Raw genomic sequence first — 22,338 nt, 5'->3', positions numbered from 1 at the left:
AAGCAGCATGCACTCACATCTTTATTCTGATACCTATAAGGACAAAGAAGCTTCCAATTCAAGGTAGATAGTGCCCATTGAAGAAATGTGCGCTTGTGACTTGGTCCTCTACTAAAGCGCATGCACATTTTAAAATATACCATCACGAATGCTTAAGCAGAGCTGATTATGTGCAGCATCTAGGTTGCAACTGGAAGGATTTAAAATGGATAAGATCTGGGTCACGTTGGCTTAGAGGCTTCTGAAGGCTGAATGCCATGCAGTGGCAATGAAGTCAGTTTTTCTGTTACCTGACCTTGTTTCAAAGGTGTAGTTCTTTTTTTGGTATCAGTGCCATTTGTAAAAATATCTTTTCTTACCCTTCCAGGTGATGTAAATACCCTGAAGGGGAAGCACCAGCTTTGAGATGACAGAATTCTGTTTCTAGATCAACAGATGTAACCTCTTAAATTGGTTATATGAAGTAAAATGCTGTTGTCCAACCACAGTATTACAGCAGGATAATTTCTGAATGTAATGAGATGTTATAGCAAGTAAATCTGCTGGGCTAGAACAAAAAGATAATCTTTTTGACTCTTCACATAGCTTAATGTAAAGACTTCCCTGGTTTCTGGGAAAACAAATAAAATGACGACTTATTTTTAATCACAAATGATAGGATCAATCAATCGGGGCACAAGTGGAATACGTATACAAGTACCTTTCAGCATATAACTTGCTTTCAGTGACTTTTCCTCAGATAATTAGCTTTGAACTTGAAATATGCCCTGTCTCTCAGAGCTAATGTAATCCAGCAGTATCTGGCTGTAATGCAAATGTTCACCAAGGAGTAAGCCTTCTGAGAACATGTCGGATCATTACATTGGAAAGCATTCAAGCAAAAAATTTTAAAACACTTATTTTTCATCAGAAGAATCGAAAGCTCTGAAGCTTGCAGCTTTCTCTTCTTCCAACTAAAGAGACTGCATCAGGCCTCACGTAGGAGGCAGACGTCCACCTTGTAGGATTAAAAAGGAGCGTTCCCTCAGTGCGTTGGGCCACTTGGCCGTGGCTCTAGAGTGTAGCTGGGGAGCAGGCTGGAGGAACGCAGCCTCGTGCGAGGTGCCGTACTCTTGATTGTGGTAGCCTCTCTTGTATTGCCAGCAGAGCAGGGCCTGGACTGGAAGGCTGCACCTGGTAAGTTGTAGGTGAAGAGGGAGTCTGAGGAGGGCACGGTGCATTGTGGGAATGAGGCACAGTAGAGCTGCGCACCTTCAGGATGATCCCTCGGTCCTTCTTAGCATTAGTAGCAGTTTCTGCCCCCCACAAGATCAAAACTGAACTCAATAGTCAAAGACAAAAGAAGGTGGAACAGGAAGGAGGATAAGTCACGCTGCAGTGTTGAACTGAATAGTTTTGGTCCTGGTCCAAAGTCCATTGAAATCAATAAAGTGCCTACTGTTGCCCTTAGTGAGCTCTGGGTCAGACTCTGTTTGACTTGGTTAAAATAGAGTGTGTGATCAATATTTTCAATCAATATGAAAACAAAAATATGTTGAGTGAGTGATATTTAGAATTAATGCAACTTAGCTGTTGTCAGAAAACTGCAAATTGAGCACTATTGCCAGAAATACAAATCTCTGATTTATATAGAATTCTGAAGAAAAAATATGCCTCTTGAATTGCCTGCTTCTGCACGACTGAACTGTCTTTACCTTGTTACTGGGAATATTTACGTAAACCGGGGGGCACCAGTCTCTGAATGGCTTTTCTAAATCTTATTCTTGGTGTTTAGAAAGTTAGTGGAGTGTGCAAAGCATTGCTTTGTCATGGTACAGCTTGGATAGTAATCAAGGATGACTGTGAGGACCTTGATGATTTGAGAATAGCAATTATTGTATCTTGCCCTAGTTTTGATTTGTAAACGCCTGCCTGTGACAATGGTACTTTGAATGTATCCTAAGCTGCAGCAGCAGTCTGTGCCATGGTAAGTTTTGTGGATGCTGGAAGTTTAGAAAGTTTCAGGGAGAGACTGGACAAGTTCACGGAAAGCACAGCCTGGGAAGATTACTAAATAGATAGAAACCTCTGGCACAGGTGTCTCATCAATGACAAATGACTGGAAGCTGGAAGAGTGCTGGGGGAAAGCATCACAAACAGTTGCCCTGTTTTACTCTTTTTTTAGGCATCTGACTTTTGGCCACTGTTGGAGAGAGAAGACTTTGGCTTCATCCCACAGTGACTGCTCTTTTGTTCGTAGGAGCAAGCATGTAGCCATATTGTCTCAGTTTCCTCCATCAGTAACATAGGAAAAAATGCTCAATATACTTCATGTTGTAAGAGTAGAGTAATATTTTAAATAAATCTGTCAAGGTGGAGGTAGCTAAGCAGGATCTTTTTTTTAGTGTGGTTATTACGTCGAAGATTTCTGTCAGTATTGAATGGAATGCCTTCAAGACAGAAGCCCAAGGTGCAAGAGTGGGTATGCAACTGCAGCTGCTAGTGTGTGATCTGTAATATGTTTTGAGTGCTGACTGCTAAAAGTGTCAGTGCTGTGAATTATACCCAGGTGATATCATAGAAAAGGAAGGAAAGCAGTTAAGACTAGTCTAATGTAAGCATATTAATATATGTGCCATAACTTGCCCTTAATAATACCTTTTTCATTTCATATTCTGTATTTTTTCCTCTTCAATTAATAAAATGAATGTAATCAAAGTGCAGGAAAAAGGCTAGATTGTAGTTTCATATATAATTTTTGATACTAACTTTTAGAGCTTTCTGGAACACATTGTGTTTATATATTCAGTAATATGGGAACAGGAGAGAGTAGAGCTTTTTTAACCGTAATATTTTCGCTTTCAGAAAAGTATAAAATGAAATTTATATAGTATGTATATTTGATTGCTCACTCACTTGCAGGAATATCATAATCTTAAAAATAGCACAATGGCTGTGTATAAGTAATAAATAAGTGTGAATTAAACAATAAGTGGCGAAGAAGGTAATTTATAAATACAGGATATATTTTCAAAGTTAGCTTTGTGTTTTTACTTTCCAAAAGAATAATTTTGTCTTTTATTCTAGGAATGTGTAGTTCTGTAATTATTTAAATGACTGATTATGCTGATATGCACAATCCATCTGAATCGGTTTAAATAGTTAAGTTAAAAACATTGTTATAGTATTCTGGATCTCCAAGATATTTTGTCCTGATCAGAAATTCTCTCTCTCTCTTCCTCTTTCTCCTCCATACTCATTCCTCAAGAGGCAGTGTTCATAGAGGCGTTTCCAGACCACAGGGAGAAAGATGTCTGTCTCTGACGCTTAACCCTGTTGGAATAATGATGCTGAGGACAGGATGACATCTTTGTGGGTAGAGATGAGCTAATTCTGCAAGTGAGCGTTCTCTGGTTCTAGGCCACTAAAAGCTGCGCGTTCATATCTCCAAGTCTGGTCTGACATATACTCTACCTTTCAGCAGGGAGGAGAAGTATAAATCACTGCCCAGGTTGTCATTGCAAGGGTACAGTAAAATAGCATGTAGCTGTGCTTGTTAGACATCTGCACAAGGCTTGCGTTGTGTCGTACTTTGGAGGGAATCTAAATCCCATGAAGAATTCTATTCTGCCTTTTCCAGAAAAAATTGTATTGCCCAGCTCTTGTCCCTACCTAACTACTCTGTTTTTACATTGGGACATCCCTTTCCCACTAGTAGCTGTTGTCTGAAACCAGTTCTGTATTCTAGCCTACCTCGTGAATGAGCTAGCAGCTTAGATCTGGAAAGAAAGAGCTCTCTTCTGGCTTTGAGGCATGAAAGACTAATCTTTTCCTCCTGTCTCTGTAACTCTGTGAAATGACAAGAAAAGATTTGAGTCACTTCTGCTTTTTTACATTATTTCTAGGGTTAGTATTATTTTTTTTTTTTTGGGCAGTGCCCACATGATTTATGTGAAGAGAACCTCATCCTTATGAGAATGGCCCCCTGTTAGTAGATACTTCCTCAAGGAAGATGATCACTTGTTTACATCCTCCTCCTCTTTTACTCTATTAATGCTGGTTTTCATCCGGTAGGTTTATCTAGACAGAAGATGCTACTTTGTGTAGTCCCCGTGTCTCTCTACCTGGAAGCTGACAGTCAAAGCCAAGTGCTAATCATAGCTGTGGCTAATAAAGAACTGCAGTGCAGGAGCTTACTGTCTCAGCTGGTGGGTCAGGTTAAAACAACCAAACCTAGAGACCATGAAATGAGGCGATCAGGTCAGGAAGTTAATGATTTATGCCAATTTGTAAACCAAGCAAATCAGACCTGTAACCTAATTAAGTATCCATGCAACTGTTGGTCACCTGATGAGGTTATTCACTCAGAGCCTGTTCACAAATCATGCAGAATATTGCACAGATTGAACTCTAAATGCTCTATTATCCCGAATGGGAATCTGTTGAATCTCATGAGTTATGTATTTGGTTTCTACATTCAGAGTTAATGATGACAAATGCATTACAGAAAAAAACCACCTTTTCTGATGTTGTGTTCTTTTTATGTTTTTGTGCATCTGCCCACTCTCCCACTCCCCTCCTACATACCGTTTGTGGCAGAATCACAGTATATTCTGTTTTTCTTATGCAGGAGCTTCACAGTACGTTCCTATGTTTAGAGGAAAATTGTCAGCCTCCATATTTATTGAACAGATTGTGAAAATTCAATCTTCTGATTGATGTCTGCAGCAGAATTTCTTTTTGTTAAGATCAGTAAAATGCTGCATACACAGGGCAGTGACTAGTCATTTTCTACTTTCATTAGGGAAATCTCTCCATCTTAAAACAGAATATTTCTTTCCTGCAGGGGCAGTAGCTGTGTCAAGTATAAGTGATATATACTTCATATTTTTCTCCGCAGATTGGATATGTTTTTTCCGAAATAATCTATTGAAAGATTCTTTTGTGGCACATGATGAAAAATACTTTTATGCCTTTTTGAGGTTAGGAGGAAGATGTTTATGGTACATAATGGTGAACTCATAGAACTGGTCTGAAGTTCTTTGTCAGCGATCTTATGAAGACTATTTGCTATTTTATTTTATCTTACTTGGCACAAGCTATTCAAATCACTCATCTGATTTTTTTCCTCTCTTCCAGCAATGGGTTATAAAGTACATCAAGTCCTTCATTGACTTCTGAGTGAGTTTTCTGAAAAAAAAAAAAATTACCTGGGCTGATAAGCATGCAGGGTATCTATTGCCAAAAGATGACAAATTGTTTAATAAACATAACTCCTATAAACCCTCCTGTGCATTCAGCTCTAATGTGTGCTTGACGTATCAGGATTTAGGCGTTCGGGGGCTTAGGGAATTAAGGAAACCCTAAACCATGATTTAGGAAAATCATAAGGCCAGGATTTTTAAGAGTGCTGGCCTGTGATTTGGCCTGTATTTTCAGGGTTGCTGTTAGCAAAAAGGTTGTTTTACCAGGTAAGCATTCAAAATTTGCTGAAATCAGTTCCCTTCCTTTAGTGTCATTCTTTGAGCACCCCAAATGTCTGCGGAACAGTTTGAATAGTTAGTAGCCTAATATGTTTTATTTTACCTTTCTCTACTTTGATCTTTATTTTATTTGCAGTACACGTGTCAGTGAACGTGTTAAGAGTTTAATATATGTTTCTGAACAAGCTGCAGATGTAGGAAGATGGCTAGTTTCTCATTGCAGCAGGAAAGTGGAGTTCTAGATTATCAGCTGCTCTCTTCTGGTTTAAAAGTCAGGGTGTCTTTGAGCTGCCTCAAATAATAAGTGGGGAAGGCAAGCTGCGGTCCTAGTAAAGAATGCAATTTTCTCCTTTATCTTACTTGTTTAGTTGCCTCCAACTGTCTCATTTTGCTGATGGCTCTTGTTGCTGCTACTACTTGTGTTCTAGTCATTGGTGTAGTGTAGCCGGAAACAAACAGGAGAAAATCAGCCTATGTGTATGGAGGAGCTGAAAAAGAGGGTGGCTGACGCTCTGAATCCTGCTTCTTCTTTCATCTTCTTCCACTAGAGAAATATATTTTAGATTGAATGCACAGATGACGGGGTCAAACATAAAATAGATGCCTGTTTTAGATATGCTTGTACTCTCAATGTAGAAACCAAATACATAACTCATGAGATTCAACAGATGCCCAGGTGGGATAATAAAGCGTTTAGAGTTCAACCTGTACAATAATAGGTAATGCTTTGTAGTTTTCATGTACAAGTACTTTGTGAAAATCTGGTCTTCAATATTTGTGAAATTCTTGAAGTGAAATCTTGTAGTAACACCACAATCAATAGTGATGTGTTCCTTGGGAACAATAAATGGCCTTGATCTACATGAACTGGTAATACCCAAGTTCTGTAGGTACAGAAATACTTTGAGGTCGGCATTAGTCCCCATCTGTGAGCCGTTGTCACATGAGCAGCTCCCAAGACATCTGTTACAGTTTTGGTGGTAGTTCATTACAGTGTAATTCACAGTGTTCAGCTTTAGTAGCCATTCAGTCAAATTTGTTCTGAAATCAAGAAAGATATTGCAGAGATAAATCTGGCTACAAATAACTGTTTTTTTTTTTTTTTTTTGATTTGGTGGTTTTTAATGCCGTCATCAGTGAGCTGCCATATGCCTGGCTTCTCTGGGATGGGGAAGCCAGCGCTGCAAACATCTCTACTGCATCCGAGTGCAGCAGTCCTCACCCTCAGGACCTGCTGGGAGCAGGCTTCGCGAGTGGTGTTGGAGGGAGCTGAAATGTGATCAGTTGTCCAGCAGGGTCCAACGCGGAGGCTCTTTTCATTTGCGTACATCTAGCAGTTTTTGAGCGTCCTATTTTGATAAATAAAAAGTTAACACTCATTGTGATAACAGAGATGCCCAGGCAGGTAGGAGTGGAGCTTTTATATGCTGGTTTTAGCTGGGGATAAGCAATGAGGGAATGGCAGTCCCAGCTGGCTCTGATATGTTAAAGCTGTCTCAAGAGCACATCATTTTTTTTGGGAGGGGGAGATAGGGAAGAGACAAAGATATTCTCTCTGTCTCTTTGGTCTCTCTTGATCCACAACAGCATTCTTCTCCATCTTTAACATAGGGCTTCCTAAGTTCCTGAAGCAAACATCTGAAAGCAGCTTGTGGCACTGAATAATAAACAGCATGCTCTGTGGTATTATTTTTTCCTCTGTGGAGCTGGGCTGAGTCGGGCAGGCTGAGCCCAGATTACGCTGTGTGCTTTCCTTAGCAGCGTCCCCCTCAGAGCTGCGTTTGGTTCGCTGCTTAATGCAGCTCTCCTGATGCAGCCTCACGTGGCTGCGTGAAGGCACAATGAGCACTTGAACATTTCAGGCTGGCTCTCCGGAGGCGCCGTAGCAGGGCGGTCGCTGCCTGCAGGTGAGCAGGCTGAGGCGGGTCTCCTCTGAACCCAGCAGCTGGTGCTCCTGTTTTACTATCCACCGACTTGACGATACAGGAAGATGGAGAGGAAGAAGGTGCAGGAAGGCATATGCCAGGCTGTAGCGCAGACAGTCGCAGCAGCAGCAAGTCAGTAAGTGAGACTGCACCATTTTCTTCTCGCCCTGCATAAAGACGATGTGAGGAGCTGAAAGGAGCTGCCCCCTCCCCCCGCTGGTGGTTATGCTGAAGTGGATCCTTCCTTCTAGTCAGAAGACACAGCCTATCTGGAGGAGTCCCCAAAGACCTTTCCAATTTGGTGATGTGTGTTTAAAGGCTGACTTTTTTTCTTTTTTTCTTTTTCCTTGGCTAAGTCTGAAGCTTGCCTTCGCTTGCAGTCACAGCCAAGCTGAAGAGGTTTCAGCCTGCTACCAGATATTTGCTAGTTGCTCTCGGATTGTGAGTGTGTGTCTGCGAGCACTTTCACACGTTGCATGTGTGGATGTGGCTCTGATTCAGAGCATGTTGAAGTTGTGCTGAATTATGGGTGCTGCAGAGGCTGGGGCTGAGCCTTAACCTTTTCTGGGTGTCGGTGGAGCAAGAGTGGATTGCACAGCAAGTTCTGGTGTGCAGCCAGCGCCCTTGCAGAAAAAATAAATCACCTGGATATCCGAGCGTGGTGGAAACGGCTTCCTTGGAGCTGGTGTTTCCCTCTCCAAAATGGCTCATGCAGCTGCTTCCATTAAAAAAGTTCGAGAGTCTGAACTTGAAGAGAGAGAGAGAAACCTTGAGAAGGAGAGGAAAAAGCAGCGAAAAATCTCTAGGGCAGATCGGAAACGCAAGGTATGAGGGAAAAAACAACCCCCTTCTCCCCGTCCCTTCTCGACACGTAGCACTTCACAGGTGTTTATTGCCATATGTGTGATGCCCTCTCCTTCCTTTTCATTCCCTTTCATATCATATTTCCCATCCTTTCCCATCATCTCTGAGCCCTGCTGTGGACCTAGCCTAGCTGCAGTGAGATTAAAATGCTACCAGTCACGGCAATCCATTGCTACACAGAGAACATGCAAATAAAGATGGCCATTGGCACACCAGTGTCACCTTCCTCCCTTCATCCCCAAAAAGGAAGGACTAGAGATGCATTTCATGGCTTGGGAGCCAGGTTCCTGCCTCCAGCTGATCTGAAGTTGTCAGGGAGGGAGGTGGCTGTTCTTGTCCTTTGCAGTGTGAAGGTGCATTTTTGTGTTTTCTCCCTTCTGTTTCCCATTTTTAGTTCACATCAGTACTTAAAAGCAATAGCATCGGTGGTAAATGCTGCACAGGAACCTCTCTCTTCTGGTAACAGTCTAGCTGAGCTGTTACTCAGTTAGGTATCAGTAACTGATGCTGTGTTATCAGCCATGATTCAGTGTATTTACACTGCACACTGCAGGTGTATTTTTCTAGCTATGGCCTGAAACGCAGGTCTGCAATCTGTTGTTTTTTGCATCTGTTGCTGGTGGCAATCTTTGATTAAGTTAAGGCATCTCTATTTAGATGTTTCAGGTTTTCAGGAGGTTTCTTCTAGTTCATAATTAATTGTAGTTTTTCTTCTGTGTCAGATACGCAGAATGAAATCTGTTAGTTGCCTTGAAAAATGAAAACAGAATAAAAAAATCTGTAAAGATGACTTGCTTTCCACATCACTGTATAGTTTCCAAGGACACGAATAATATACAACAGTGGAGAAGATATTAAAATGCCTGAAGCATAGCTTGACCAGTTTCTGTTAAGGGTAGCTTTAGGACTGGATTGCATCGGGAGTACCTGTGTTAGTGTCTGCTTGTTGCCATTCCTTTTCGCTCATCTCAGGAATCTCTAGACTATGGTATACATTAACTCATTCACTGACACCGTGTTTTGATCCATAAATTTCTTGTGAAAGGATAGTATCAAGAGAGATAATCATTGCCCTTTTTTCCTTCTCTGTTACATTGCATATAAACACAGGTCTCTCTGTAAAAGTGAAAAGAACAGAATCCAGCACTGTAACATTTGAATTTTCTGATCCTTTTGGCGGATCTCTAGGATTCAGAAGCCATCTGCTCCCTTGGCATACCTGAGAAAATTTAGAATTCATCTTACATTCAGTCTTTTGGATTTTGTATTTTGAACTGCATGTATTAAATGAAATTACCAAGGCTGTTTTTGATACTTGCGGGACCTTTTGATCTGATCTCTCTGGCTTTTAAAAGGCTCTGTTTACAGAGTTCATTAAGTTACATTAGAATTCTCTTTATGAGAACAAGAATGTCGTTTCTAACGTATGCAGTGTTTGGATGCTGGGACAGAGCTGCTTGGGGCAGATTGTGATTACTATAGTAATCCCCTAAATGGGACACTGCAGCATAAGGCAGTGTTTGCAATTACATTTTTGGTTGTGGAATTCTCTGTAAAATAGCTTGCTTTTTTTTTTTAATGTAAAAAATATATATATTTGTCCTTGCTAGAGGGTCTTTTTCTCCTGCTCACCCAGGAGCCAGCTCAGTTGTTTAAGCACAGCATGTGTTGTTTTTCCTGATTTACATATATCCTGTTTTATACATGTGTTTGATTCAAACATTTATTCTACTTTAATTAAAGGTGAATAGATTTATTGCTGCCCCTGCAGCTATCTCCTTTCCCAGAGTGCTGCATACCCCCGACTTGACGTAGGCAGACTCAGGCTGTATGCGTGTTAGTAATAATGTATGGTGATACAGGCTGCTGACCAGATTTTCAGATCTAGAAAACACTAGCTATCTTTGCTTAGAAAATACTAATGTTTACTTTTGTTCCTTTTTAATATTCAGACACTCACTGTTGGCCCTCAGTCCAGTCTCCTTTTTACTGCGGCTGAATGCTCGATGTTACATAAACAAGCGCTTGGGTTTCACCCTAAACTTCCCTTCAGATGGCATGGGTGGGGGCTAGGTCAGCCGCATCTTGCCTCTTGCTCCTTCTGCATGAGACAGCAACCCAAGTAGGAGTTTGTTTATATGTGTGTGTATACATGCACATGCTGTGCAGAATGCATCGTCTACAGTAGATTATATATATGTATACACATACACACTCTCATATACATATGTGTATATATATATATAATCTATCGCTTACGTTAGTGAAGAAATACCGGTTTCCTACTGCAAGATGTGACCATCTCGTAAAAGGTGCAGAGCCCTGTCAGTTTGTGTTGACTTCTCTGGAAAATGAAGGCCATCAACAAATTGCAGGTGGAGGCCTGTGAGAAACAAAATGTAAATGAATATTGTTTGATTGTTATCAGCACTTACACTCTTTCAACATATAGGGAATATGGTCCTGGCTCTGCGATTTATTTAAAATCTATTGCATTGCAGTGGTCAGACTTCCAGTACAACAGGGATCCATTTTGTTTGTAGGAACACTAGTGAGAGAGCGCGTATGCTAATGTGTTGTGAATTGTCTTTTCAAAACCTTATTCAGATATATGCTGTGTACTGACATAAGCTGTACGTGTGAGGTGGTGATGATTTGGGCTTGCGATGGAAACTTTGTGTGTGACCCTGCAACATCTTGGTTATGCAAAAGAGGAAAATGCAGCATCATGAATTTAGTTTTTTCACTCTGCCGGCATGCTGAGCATCTATCTATTAGTACTGTTCTGTACTGCTTCTAGCTTCCAGGGATGATGCAAGGTGTGGGATATTTGTTGCTTTACCCCTTCCCTTGTATTTTATTTAAGGCTGTTTTGCAGTATGATTGTATTCTGTCTTAGACAGGAGCGTTACAAACCGTGGCTGCAGCTCATGTGCTTCTCAGAATCATCTTAAATGTCACTAATTCGGCTACTCGACAGAGGTCTGGACAATAACAAGTACCTGACCATGAGCAGAGTCAGGAAAATGATGTGCATCAACAGCATTCTTGTTCAGATGTTGTCTTTGCGGTCCTTAGATTAGAAAAGAAACAAACATTTACAGTTCTTTAGAATTTAACAGAATAATTCTACCTCCGTTTAATTAGAGGAAGTTGTTTGCAAGCTGAAGACAAATTTCAAGACCCTCTCATATATTTTGTCAGGAATTGACTTGATTTAAAACCGTTGCCAAGAGTCAGCTCTGCTCATCTTGCGTCCATATGGGAAATTTTCACATTTATGCATGCAATCTTTTCTTGCAGTTTTGAGAAAAATACGTACTGATGCAAATACAGCACAAAGCATATGTATGCAAAGAAAAAAGCAGCAGTCTGAATAGTTACCCAAGATACCTGAATGTGTCAAGAGCATTGCAAGCCATATACCAATAAGTGAAATGAACAGATTAAGATACATAGATTTTAATGACGTTTAGGCATGAACTTCTTTCCTACCTGAATTCAGAATAAGTAAGGCCAAACTTTCCTTGCCCCACAGTGTCTTTGGGAGGTAGCTGAATATGGTCTGTCATTTGCAGGGAATCAGTGAGATTACGTGATGGTCACTCACCGAGTCAGTAGCAAAGCCAGGATTATAGCCTCGGAACCCAGCTTCCCAGCCCCTGGCAGTACATAACACATCCATGCTTCTCCCTTTCTAGAATAGTTTTGATAGCAGACAGAGCTTCCTGTCTTTGCATGTGCCAAGTGTTTAAAAGATGAAAAACAAACAAATAAAACACAATCAAAAAAAGGTGTTATCAAAAACCAAGTCTGCTGCCAAATAAAATTGATTTTGAATGTACAAATATGGTAGCTGACGTCTGTTACTCTTTTATCGTCAATGATGAGGACAGAGTTTGACCTCCTGGCTCTATTGTCACTTAGTGAATATTTATTTAGTATTTACATAAACTTTTTTTTTTCCCCCAAAGTTTTAAGTATACAGTTTGTAAAAGGCCAGCTTTACGTGCTCAGCATCGTTTAGCAACTTATCCTAAAATCCTCTACAATATCTGGAATATTCACCATTGCTAGCAAAAAAGAAATTGGGAAACAGCAGTACGTCAATGAATTTTGTCCTTCATTTGACACCCTGAGGACTGACAAAAGCTCATATAGAGCTGCTGCTAGGCAATATTTGCAGAAGGAGAAGGACGGAGCGAGAAGCAAAGAGCTGCTGCTGGCAGCAGAGTTCAGAAGCGTGGGGAAGAGTCAAGACTGGATGGTAAACGTCTTCCATTGAGTAGCTGCACAAGACAAAAGGGTTGGGTTTTCTTTATTTTCCTTCAACATCAGGCTGGTTTTTTTTCTCATTGTCATCTCCTTTTTGATGAATTGAATATCAGAAAGAAATCTCATATTATGAAATTCCTGTAGAAAATGATGCCACGCTTGTCTCAAAACCAAGTGGAAAAGCACATTTGAAATTCAAACATGCTGTAGGCAAGAGAAGTGGATAATTGCAATGTGGTATATAGGCTGTGTGCTGAGGCTGGTAGGCACAAAGTTCACCCTCTGGGAAATGGCCCAAGCTCCAGAGAGGAAGGGAAGACATGGAAGAATTAATGAGCATGCTAGAAAAGGATATCCCAAATAGTAAATTGTGTTCAGGAGTAGGTCTTCACCCTTGGTTGCTCGTACCTTGGTTCATGGATGCCAGGATCTCCTCAGCTGTGAACATGCTGCAGTATCAGCTTGTTTACAGTTTGTATTTGGTTAAGGAAGGGAAATAATCTCTCTCTATTTAACCTTTATATGCCTGAAGCTTTATGGTTTATTGCAGCTTTAACCTGCTTTTTTTTCCTTAGCACTGAATATGTCTCATCTATTCAATGTTCTGTTTGTTGCCTTGGCAAACATCTTTGTGATTCAGTAGGATTTCTAGATGTTTCAAATGCTCCTTCAACCACAAAAAAGAAGAAAACAGAAACTTTTTGGTGTTTCATAACTGACTGCGTAGATGGTGCCTATTCCTGATACTCGTTGAGCATTTACCTTCTATATCTCAAGCTTCTGTTTTCATTCTGTAGATATTTCTTGGGATGAAAATATTACCGCGGTGTTTGCTTCCTTCTTGTAAAATGGCGCTTTATTGGATGACATCGTGTTTCGTAATAGATTGATATTTGCTGCTTCAGCTTGTGGGTGTCCTGCTCTGAGGGGTGATCTGCATATGACTTCAGCAGCGTTCCTGAAACATCTCTGCTGAAGCTTGCAGATACTTCTGGTTTGTTAGATATATACTGAATAGTTTACCAACCCCCTATTTGATGAAGTTTAAATTAATCCTATACAGAAGATTATACAGAGTCTATTAATACACAGCATTTTTGCTATGCAAGCACTTGCACTGCGTTTATCATGAATGTCTTGGTCTGTACATCTTTCTCAAGCAGCTTCAGTGTGGCTTTAATGTAAACGAGGAGAAGCAAGTGGGGCACTAAAATGATTGCTGACTAAGCTCTGTTGAGCTCTGCAGATAAAGTGTGTTACTGTAGTGCCGAGTATCATTATTGTTCTACTCTGAATTTTTCTTTGAGAATTTTGCAGTCTGCCGTAATTAAACAAATGCATAATATTATGAAATAGTAAGCTGGGATGGTAGTGAAGGCTGATGATCTCCAGTTCCCTTCGTTCTGATGAGAAAGAAGCAATCTCCACTACAAGTTTGAATTTCTCGACTTTCACGTTAGTTCATTATCTAACCATACCATGATTTATATGTGGCTTTTAAATTTAATTGCCTTGGTAATTTTTGAAAGGCAAGTTATATTCAGTTGTAATAAATCGTACATTGACAGATTTGAAGACACATTTACCTAAATGGGATCGTCATTTACCTAAATGTGGTTTTGGTATCTTTTTTGCAGCTTTAAACTAAATTAAGCTGTATGTGAGATACCTCAGAAAATAGTGTCAATAGACAGGATTCCGGAGTTGAGGATTAGTAGATAGGTAACATGGGCTAAAGGTAGTGGGGACACTCACCTCTTCAGTATTTAGTGAGGAGAAGCACACTTGGCTTTTGGGTGCAGGCCTTGTGCAGCGCGTGCGTTGTGCCCAGTACTACTTGTCCCTGCCAGGCAACGGCTGTGACAGGCCCTGGAATGGAGAGGCTCGTGGATCCTCTCTTGCTCCCACCTACTTGTACAGCAAGGCCAGGGACAAAGGAGGGAAACCAAGCTATATTTTAGTCCTTTTGTAAGTTCTGTAATAATTCTCCCCGCTACTTCGCTCACAAGAAGGTGAGGCAGAAGTACTTGGGTGGGGGAAATCTAACTTACTGGGGCTTCGGGAGCTGCTGCTGGGTTGGCAGCTCATGCCAACCTGCCGATAGCTGGGGCTTCCGATCTCACCTAGTCATGCAAGGCAGAGTGATGCAAATATTTGGATGTATCTCTTTTATTTCTTTCTTCTGCCTTCCCTCCTCTGACAGAAATGTGCCATGGGGCTCTCAGCTCCGTTGTGTTTGGTACTGAACACAGGAGGAGGAAAATGCGTTCCTGACAAGCTCAATCTGTTCATTTGCATTGTCAAGCCTGCTTGATGCAATCTGATTTAATGGCGTACCCTTTGGATTTTATGGCTGGGTTGACCCATAACATGATTGTTTCTGTAGGGGTATGAAAGCGTCAAAAATGCCAGAGTTTTTGTCTCCCGCTCCATCTATTTCAGCGAAAGGGCTTATGCTGAACTTGAAAAGAGCAAATAACAGGAGAAATGCCAACACCTGCCTAAGGTGACTACATCTATCCTGGTCTCTAGAAATTTAAGAAGTATGGATTCTGTTCATTGGGAACTATGTGAGATTTAAAAAAAAAAAAGAAAAGAAATTAAGAGAGGGCCTTTACACATTGAAGAAAATTATCCCTGATAATTTCTCTGGCTTGTTTTGGTTTTCACTTCTCATAAACTGTCTTGTGATGTCCTCTACCTTGGTGACGTTTTCGGCACCGCTGGAAGAATTTTTACGTTATGTTTGGGAAGTTTTGTGTTACACAATTAAAAAGATGTTCTTTAAGGGACATTCTACAAATGGAGGCCAAAATCTAAAAAGAAGTGCAGATATCGCAGGCTAAACTGTGAAACACGAAGCTCTTAGGAATGTGGTTTCTATAATTTAGTCCCTTCAACTTTTCCATAGACCTCCTGGGGAAAGTTTGGCACCAGGTACAATTAATGGTGGCATATGAACACCGAGAGATCAAACCTTAATGGCAAGATTTGGAGCCGTGTCCTGGTATATATAACTGCCAATCTGTAGCATACCCGTAACCTGGAAACAGTGACTATGTGCATACACAGTATAGTGCAGTTATTGTCATTCCAGCAGCAGATTTTTCCCTGGGAGGGTCCCCTGTCCAGCACAGGCTGAAAGCACGATGGGAGCCTATATCTGGGGATCCAGGAGTACAGAAAGCATCATGGACTGCATCTGTGATAGAAATTGCTTATCATGCTTTTCTTTGCAAACATACATATCAGTATTGCTTTATAATTTAAAAAAAACACATTTTTTTAAGCATATATATGTGAATTTCTTTCTTAAGTGTTGCTTAGTCAACATAGTAAAACTGGAAACAGAAGCATTCAATATGCAGTTTGAGATGCTGGCTGATATTTAACTCCCTGTATGATGACTTTAAAGCAGTTTTAAAGCTACTTTGGTGCTAATGATTTAATTAAGTGCGTTATTGTGTAAATTGGAGGTTAATGAGATCACTTGCAGCCATCCCTTCAGTTCCTGGTCATATTCCAGTAGCAAAATACAAATTTAGAAAGTAATGCTCATTAGTCACACAAAATCATGCTGAAGATGGTTTAGAGACTTAGACTATGCAAAGGATACTGTTTCAAATTTTTATTTTCATGTTGGTGATGGGAATAAATCATCCATTGACAGTATTTGAAGACACAGATCATTCACCTAAATGTGATTTTGGTATCTTTTTTGCAGCTTTAAATTAAACTAAGCTGTATGTGAGATACTTCAGAAAATATTGTGTCAATAGACAGGATTCCGGAGTTGAGGATTAGTAGATAGGTAACATGGGCTAAAGGTAGTGGGGATACTCACCTCTTCAGTATTTAGTGAGGGTTTTGTAGACTTATATGACAGAAATCTTTCCCCTTGAAATATTTTTCCATACTCAATTCCAGTGAACATTTAGAACATGTTTCAAAGTAGAGACCTGAATTTGTCTTTATTTAGCAAAAATTCCCCTGATGTCAGTGAGAGTGGTCAGTTGTAGGTCAACAATATCAGTCCTGTAGCATCTTCCAGGGGTGTCTGAAAACTACAGTCCCCATAATATCTATTCTTATCCTAATAAAATGTTGTATAAGTTTCTGAAGATAAGTTTTAAGAAATATTGTGCCTTTTTGTGAGCTTATCATCAGTTTTATCCAAGCTTAAGGATTTTTTTTCTTCCTCTGAATGTTAGCAGTAGGCTAGAGCTGGCAGTCAAACTGATTGTCTTCCTTGATCGATTCTCCCTGCTCACAATACATATTTTGTGATACTTATCTTTTAAGAGTGTTGTTGTTACTTGAAGTTGTGTGTGTGTTTTTTTTTTTTTTTTTAAATAATTCCTGTTCTCTGCATTGCTCCCAAGCGGTTCCTTTTGTGCAGTCGCTGTGGCATTGGGAAGCTTTGTTTGAACCTGTAACAAGATTCTTTTCCCTGACTGGAAGCTTGTTATTTAGGGGCGACATAGACAATTTGCAGGATTTCTGGAAGGTGTTCGGTCCAAAAGGTTTGTTTGTTTAAATCAACTCACGATCAGTTTTGTTAGGGCCTGAACTAACCCCTGGACTTAACTGTCTTCATGAATGCTCCTGTCAGCAAACTCATTTAAATGAAAAGGGAGCCATGCACAGCTCAAATCAGTGTTTTTCTCACCAGTCAGTGGAGGTTTCCAGGTGTAAGTAGAAATAGATATTCCATACTTTTGATCATATTATGTTCTCTAATACTGTGTATAAACTTCTGAAAACTGGCAAGTGTAATTAAGATAATTTCCGCTAGTTCCCAGAGATTCATCTTTACACTGTACAAGAATTTTCTCTTGGGTAATTATTTATAAAGGTTTCATATATTGTAAGTACATTTTGTGTTTTGCTGATATTTTTTCTGGGGTTGCTTCAAAACTATGTTAACACTCATTCCTATCCTAAGACCTTATACATGCAGAACAATAGAGTTTAATTACTAGCTATCCTTTTAAAAGTGACTAAAAACAAAGGCTGCAATTAAAAAATAGTCATCATTGCCATCTATTTGTTAATGCTAATGGAGAGTTTAGCATGTTGACCTCTTCAACATATAGCATGTTTATTGGCATCTTAGGGCTTCTAAAAAGACGTAGCTCTTGGGAAATATGCCTAGCCTAAATACATGTCAGAATACGTTTCCTACAGATCTTGGAAACGTGTAGCATATTTGCGAGCTATTCTATTTAAGGTCAGCTTCCTGTCGCCCAACAGAGCTCCGACCAAAGCTGGTGGAGGCAGTATTGCAGACTCTGCTCCCTTTCTCATGAAGGAAGAGTAAATGTGAAAAAACGGAAAGAGAGGGGGGAAGAGATGGAGCACTGGATTTTAAAAATCCAGGGGCATTGACAAAGCCAACTGAGATCGATTGCCTAAGACAGAGATTTCAGGCCATGAAAAACTTAGTGTTTTGTATTTAGGAAGATATTAATGTGATGCTGTTGTTATATCAGACCTGAGGAAGGACATCGATTTCTTTTTTCCCCCCTAATAATGTAAAATGAAGCTAGAGTTGTGAAGCAGTGTTCGCCCAAAGTGGATGACACCATTCTTTGTCTAAGCTGGTAGAAAATGATTTCAGCCTGTACAACCGTAACGGCAAACCACTCTGTGCTGTTTTACTTTTAATAATTTAGGTTTATTTTAAATTATTTAGGATGTTTTTTAATTATTTACTATTTCTGGCTTGTGTTATGTCAGGATGGCCAATGAAAACATGCCACTGCTCAAAACCAGCGAAGCTGACAATGCAGCAGCAGATTTAGGCAGATAAAAGCTAGTTAGTGCCTCTCTGTTCAGGCTATGATTTCATCAGGGATGGCTAGACCTCGTTCAGCCTTCTGACTCTGCTGCTTTATTTTAAAATAGCAAAGCAGCAAAGAGGAAAGAAATTACACGCAATCTATTGATAGTACTGTTGCTGCAGCAGTAATGAGAAGTAGTAACTAACATTTATCAAACTACAGAACTTCAGGCCCTGATGAGCTAAAGGAAGTAGTTCTGCTTAGCGAGTACCTTTCGTTTTTGCTGACGAGTGTGGTACTGGCCATCAGAGCTGCCTTGGGGGAAAGCAGTTGCTGCAGTTGCCCAAGTTTTCAGGCCATGTAAACTGAATTGCATTCAGCTAAGTCAGGTAGCAGTGTAAGTTATCTTTGGCATTAAGGCCCAAGGTCCATGTTTTAGTCTCTGCCCAGGGTCCCCAGATTTAATATTAGCTCTGTTAGTCACTGTGGGGAAGAGGTTTTTGAAATAAGGCTGTTGATCTGTTAGGTACCAGGAAAAGAAAAAACATCCTTTTCCAAATTTTTATTTTTATATTGGTGATGGAAAAGTATGTATGGGTACATGAATCTTGAAAATATTTTGGGCCTAGCGTGGTGTGACTTTGCAGGAGTAATTCAGGAAAATCCAAAATGCTGATGTAAGCCTTGAGAAGCTAGAAATAGTTGACATGCTAAAATGCTGCGTGCAGAGCCGACTTGGCTTTAATGGCTCTGGAATTATTTTGGAAATGGTATTTGATAATTTTTTTTAATGTTATTCTGAGTGGTCAATGGCAATTACAGATGGTGTAAAGCAACTACGTTTTTCTGGAGTAGCGCATAGAGACTCCATAGCAACTAGATCAAATGCACGTTATATTCTTAATACTGTGGCAGTGCTTGCTGTGAAGAAGCCGGCCTTCACCCACTGCTGTCACGCCCACGCTGTCTGTTCTGTTCAGCCTGCTCACGTTTGCTAAAGGGGACCTTCAGAGAACGACCACTGTCTTGGGGTTATTTTTAGGATGACAGACAATTCCCTGAGTTGTATTTTATTTCCTATTCTTGATTATCACAAAGACAACGCAAAGACTGCAGCTTTGTCTGAAAGGTAGATAAACCACTCAGGCACTTTTGCAGCAATAATTTATTTACTACCTTCTTTTTCCTCTAATACATGCACTAGCAAGATGTACTCTGATAGAGCAGTTTCGCTGAAGTAGTGCATGGTACTAGCTTTGCTGAGTTACGAGGCCTTGAAAAAGGCTTCCCAAACAAATGAAATCAGAAATAATGAATAGCCTTACACAGAGCTAGTTCTGTAAGCGAGTTCTGCATTGCAGCATGAGAGTGCTTACAGATTTAAGGAAGTACCTACTTTGGTATCCTGCCAGTGTTTGTAAGGAAGCCTAACCAACCCATTTCTTTCAGTAACCGATTATCTTGCATCTCTTGGTGATGCGGCATTGCTGGTGAAAATACAGTTACGGAAGGAGTGCAGATATGGTACAATTATTTGAATACCTAAGGATCTAGTATAAGCGATATAGGGCTGCGGACTTCTCTGGAGTTGCTCAAGTTTACCTTAGAGTTGCACTGAGGATTTGCCCCTGTAGTATTTGTTTTTAACTTTTGATACAGTTATCTCATAAAAAAGCTTAGAGCACGTTTTTTCTTAGCAATGCTTAGTAACTTCATTGAAATGGAGGAAAAAGGTAATTCTGTAATGGCAACTTAAACTGGAGCAATGAGTTATTTCCCCCATGAACATGTAGGTAGCAGAAGAGCCTGGGTAAACCTCAGTTTTCTATTTATTGCAATTTAACCATATTTGTAAGTCATCTGGGTGGATTTAGCAGTAAAATATCCTTTATTTCTAGCAAGAAGCTATAGTTATTTTGTAGTGACTGCATCTTTGTAGTAGCAATCTTCAGTCCAGAAGCCTGAAATATAGAATGAGGTATCTGATCTTTTTGAAACATAGCTGGTCAAACTAACTTTAATGTAAAAATGTAACGTCACAGGAACGGAACGCTCGAGAGGAACAAATTTCCTTTTGGGAATAGATGTTTGAGATAGAAAAATATAACTTGGGGGTCAGGAAACTACAGTCAAAGGTTAAAAAAGAACACTTTGCTTTATGAAAATATAGAGTAAGGGCTTAACTCATTGGAATCCCTGAAGGATTTCCTAATAATTTCAGGAGATTTAGGAATTTTTGAGAAGATTTCACACTGAAGATAACTCACCTTAAATTGAGTGACCATCTTAGTGCTTTATATTTTCAAATGTAATTTATGAACATTAGCTATGTGATGGAGAGATAGGTAGGTATGGTGAAAAACAGTGTTGAGCAAATATACCTTCAGGACCAAAATGTTCTTTAGGCAAGTCTCATGTTCTGTAACCTCTCTTGTTCAAATCACTGGGTGGTTAGCACGAGCAGAAGTTTGGTACTCTAAAACTATAAACTTAGCACTGTTCTAAAGGAAGTAATAAAATAACTAGCAGGGGCAGAAAGAGCTTGAAAACCACAAATGGAAACAGATTTGCAAACATGGAGGAATAAAATGCAGGCAGTTTTGAGCATCAGGAACTATAGATGTTCACATGCCATAAATGCAGTGCCTTTCAAAGATGAGTATGCCAGCTTTAGCCTTGCAAAGAAGGTAGTGTGCTTTCAGCCTCTTTGAACATCAATTTTAAATGGTCTCTGTTTTTTATTTTTGAAAGTAATTTCCACCTGTTGAGATGCTTCCGTTCAATGGTCCCTTAAGTTTGCTCAGGCACCTGTATTAAACAGTTCAGAAAGGGCTCTCTGAAATTTGGTTTGCTGCCTACTTTTGGCTTATGGTCTCCTCTTTACTTCATAGTAGAGTGTATGCAAGTAAGAATGAGGCAGTCCCTGTAATGGGAAGATGGTTGTTCCAGCTGTGTACGTGCTCCAGTGATACCCGTGCTTTATACAGAGAGAGCAAAAAACTGCACATGTTTTAGTGCTCTCTCATTTTTTTGTGCTGAGGTTACTTAAACTGTATTCTGGCTTCTGAAATTGTTATGTAACATCTTATATCGTTGAATTCCACGAGGCTATTCATGCACAAATTTCTGGTATTTAAATCTTTTCTTGGAAGGTGGGGCCAGGCCCTTCTTGTCAATAAGAAATAGAATTAGAGAATCAGCAAAACCTGTACTTCCTAAATACTGCTTTAGTGCATCTGTGGCTTTGCCTAGGATATTTTTGCAAGTTTTTACACATTGAAGATGCATATATTTTTAAGATAACGCAACATCAGCTGTTGGTCCAAGTTTTGCTATGCGTCGATAGGTTCACACACGCATGCAGAATATTTCCATAGAAAACAGCTTGCAGTGGACAAATGGAAGAATAATTCTGGCTGTATTTCAAATTATTATTATAATTTTTTTAAATAATACCTTTGGCCTTTTTTAAATGTATGTGGCTATGCAAAGGAGCCATGGAATTGTTGAAGTGTCTGAGAAACATGGGAAAAGTGTCTGATTTCAAAAAAAAGCAATTAAGCAGTTGTGCACAAGCTCCTGTCCCAGTAGCGTATTGTTAAATATGCACGTAAGGGTGGTGGTTAGCCCTTACACAACCAGAATTTCTACTATGTAGAGTGAAAGTGTGACCTTGCAGAGATTGAAGCAGTCACTGAGTATTCATCTTTACAAAAGGTGAAAACGGTCCCCACGCTCCAAAGCAATAGTCCTGCAAAATTGGAGCCACAGCCATTTTCTTTTCTTTTTAGTGGGAGAGATGGAGCTGTGGTTTTCTAGTTGCTTCACTTTCACTCCAAGTCTAAGAACTGCCCACACCTCCCCAAATATGTAAGAAATGAATAGTCAGTGGCAGGCTAACATACTTCCTATTTTTAATGATTTTTAAACCTTTGCTTTTTTTATTTTCTCCTACTATTCTTTTATATAATAAAAGTATTGCACGTTAGAAGGTTGAAGGATTGAACTGCTGTGTTCTTCCTTATGATT

The 22,338-nt window shown here is 39.9% G+C and overlaps 1 protein-coding gene across 15 annotated transcripts in view; it reads left to right on the top strand.

Annotated features, from left to right (window-relative positions):
* Positions 1-22,338, top strand: part of ANK2 (ankyrin 2) — a 360,943-nt gene that overhangs the window by 153,023 nt on the left and 185,582 nt on the right. For 4 of the 15 annotated variants that reach the window (XM_068941789.1, XM_068941798.1, XM_068941793.1 and 1 more), the window contains exon 1: positions 7,320-8,212. The exons of 7 other annotated variants lie outside the window; for them this stretch is intronic. In XM_068941789.1, coding sequence (XP_068797890.1) covers positions 8,090-8,212 — 123 coding nt within the window. In that variant the 5' untranslated portion in view covers positions 7,320-8,089. Of the gene's footprint in view, positions 1-7,318; positions 8,213-22,338 lie in introns of those variants that run through there. 4 more of the 15 variants (XM_068941802.1, XM_068941801.1, XM_068941791.1 and 1 more) reach the window with 3 other exon arrangements.

This window comes from Struthio camelus, chromosome 4, assembly GCF_040807025.1.
Source record: "Struthio camelus isolate bStrCam1 chromosome 4, bStrCam1.hap1, whole genome shotgun sequence".
NCBI lineage: Eukaryota > Metazoa > Chordata > Aves > Struthioniformes > Struthionidae > Struthio > Struthio camelus.
The sequence above is the reverse complement of the archived record's forward strand: the minus strand, read 5'-3'. Positions and strand labels throughout refer to the sequence as shown.